Below are 1,332 nucleotides of genomic sequence, written 5' to 3'. Positions count from 1 at the left end.
CCAGAACTGTATACCAAATGGATTTTTCTGTCCATAATTTTTAAAATAACACTTTTAAAAGGATTTGGGGAGGCATGGAACTTGGCAACTATTGGTTTGTGTGATAAAAAAATCATGCAGAATATTTACTAATTGCTAAGCATCAGTTAAACTCTCTAATTTAATCCCGAAAACTTCCAGCAATAGAGGTATAACCCCCTATTTTAAAAGAAGAAAATTTACAAATATTAAAATGTTTTCTGAAGGTGGCAATTCTAGAACTGGTAGAGCAACTAAAGTAGAAATTTTAAGATAATATGTGTCAAGAATTGCAGTTGCAACCTTTCCTAGAAACGAGCAAATTAAAAAGTCCAAAAAGATAAAATAAACTCTATTACATGTAATAAATAGAATTAAAACCAAGCTTTTTTATTCCAGGTAAACCAAGTTTATTAGAAACACTGAGAAACAAAATGATGTATAAAATTCATCAAGGTAGGACCAGTGAGTGCTTCATTGTGGTGAAAGGAGACAAGTGGGTTCACAGGGTGAATATCACATTCACTCACGTGTCATGAGGGATAGAATGAGAATAAGTGTCTGGAAGTGGCAGATCCAGACAGTGGTCACCGCATGACAGGTCGTCAGCAAATCACATCAGAAAACGCTGGTGTAGGATTATCCCATACTAATGTGGTGGCACAAGGGCAGAGGATTCAGGGCTGATGAATCATGATGTTTCATGTGTTAAAGATGAGTCTCCCGTGGCGTCCTCAATAGTAGTAGCCAAAGCCAGAGCCGTAGCCTGAGCCGCAGCCATAGCCGCAGCCACAGAGAGAGCGGGAGCCATAGCCATAGCCACTGCCATAGCCACAGCCCAGTCTGCGGAAGCCACAGCCATAGCAGGAGCCATAGCCACAGCCCAGGCCTCCATAGCCATAGCCCAGGCCCCCATAGCCACAGCAGCCATAGCCACGGCCGCCATAGTAGTTTCCGTAATAGCTGCCACACATGGTGCTGGTTGTTGAGGTTGTCCTTGGGTGGAGAAGGAGTGTAGGTGACTTCAGTCTGGACAGTTCTCCCTGCAGAGGCCCTTTTATATGCCCTCAGTGTGGGTGGGATCCACCACAAGTGTCATGCCATTGGCTAATTCTGTAACTAATTTAATTAGTTTGTTGTTTCTCAACCACAAGGTAAAGCTTCAGACATATTAAGGGAACTTGTTTTGTTTGGCCTGTCAGAACTCTCCTGAGACAATTCAATAATGAGAGGAGACAGTGATGCATACAAATTCCTATATTACACTACATATTCATTTTAACTTCTATAAGCATGCATTATTTCAAGAAGTAG

General features: G+C 41.7%; 1 protein-coding gene across 1 annotated transcript; it reads right to left on the bottom strand.

Annotated features, from left to right (window-relative positions):
- Positions 1-740: 740 nt before the first annotated feature.
- LOC105820814 (keratin-associated protein 6-1) lies at positions 741-1,014 on the bottom strand. The gene has a single exon (XM_012657374.1). It carries the CDS (start codon positions 990-992, stop codon positions 753-755), a length of 240 nt encoding a protein of 79 aa, XP_012512828.1. The 5' UTR covers positions 993-1,014; the 3' UTR covers positions 741-752.
- Between the last annotated feature and the right edge of the window lie 318 nt (positions 1,015-1,332).

This window comes from Propithecus coquereli, unplaced genomic scaffold (assembly GCF_000956105.1).
Source record: "Propithecus coquereli isolate 6110/MARCELLA unplaced genomic scaffold, Pcoq_1.0 Scaffold54, whole genome shotgun sequence".
NCBI classification, from domain to species: domain Eukaryota; kingdom Metazoa; phylum Chordata; class Mammalia; order Primates; family Indriidae; genus Propithecus; species Propithecus coquereli.
The sequence above is the reverse complement of the archived record's forward strand: the minus strand, read 5'-3'. Positions and strand labels throughout refer to the sequence as shown.

Bases quoted from the DNA above. Each gene is read 5' to 3' on its own strand.
- LOC105820814 (XM_012657374.1), bottom strand. From the start codon at position 992: ATGTGTGGCAGCTATTACGGAAACTACTATGGCGGCCGTGGCTATGGC.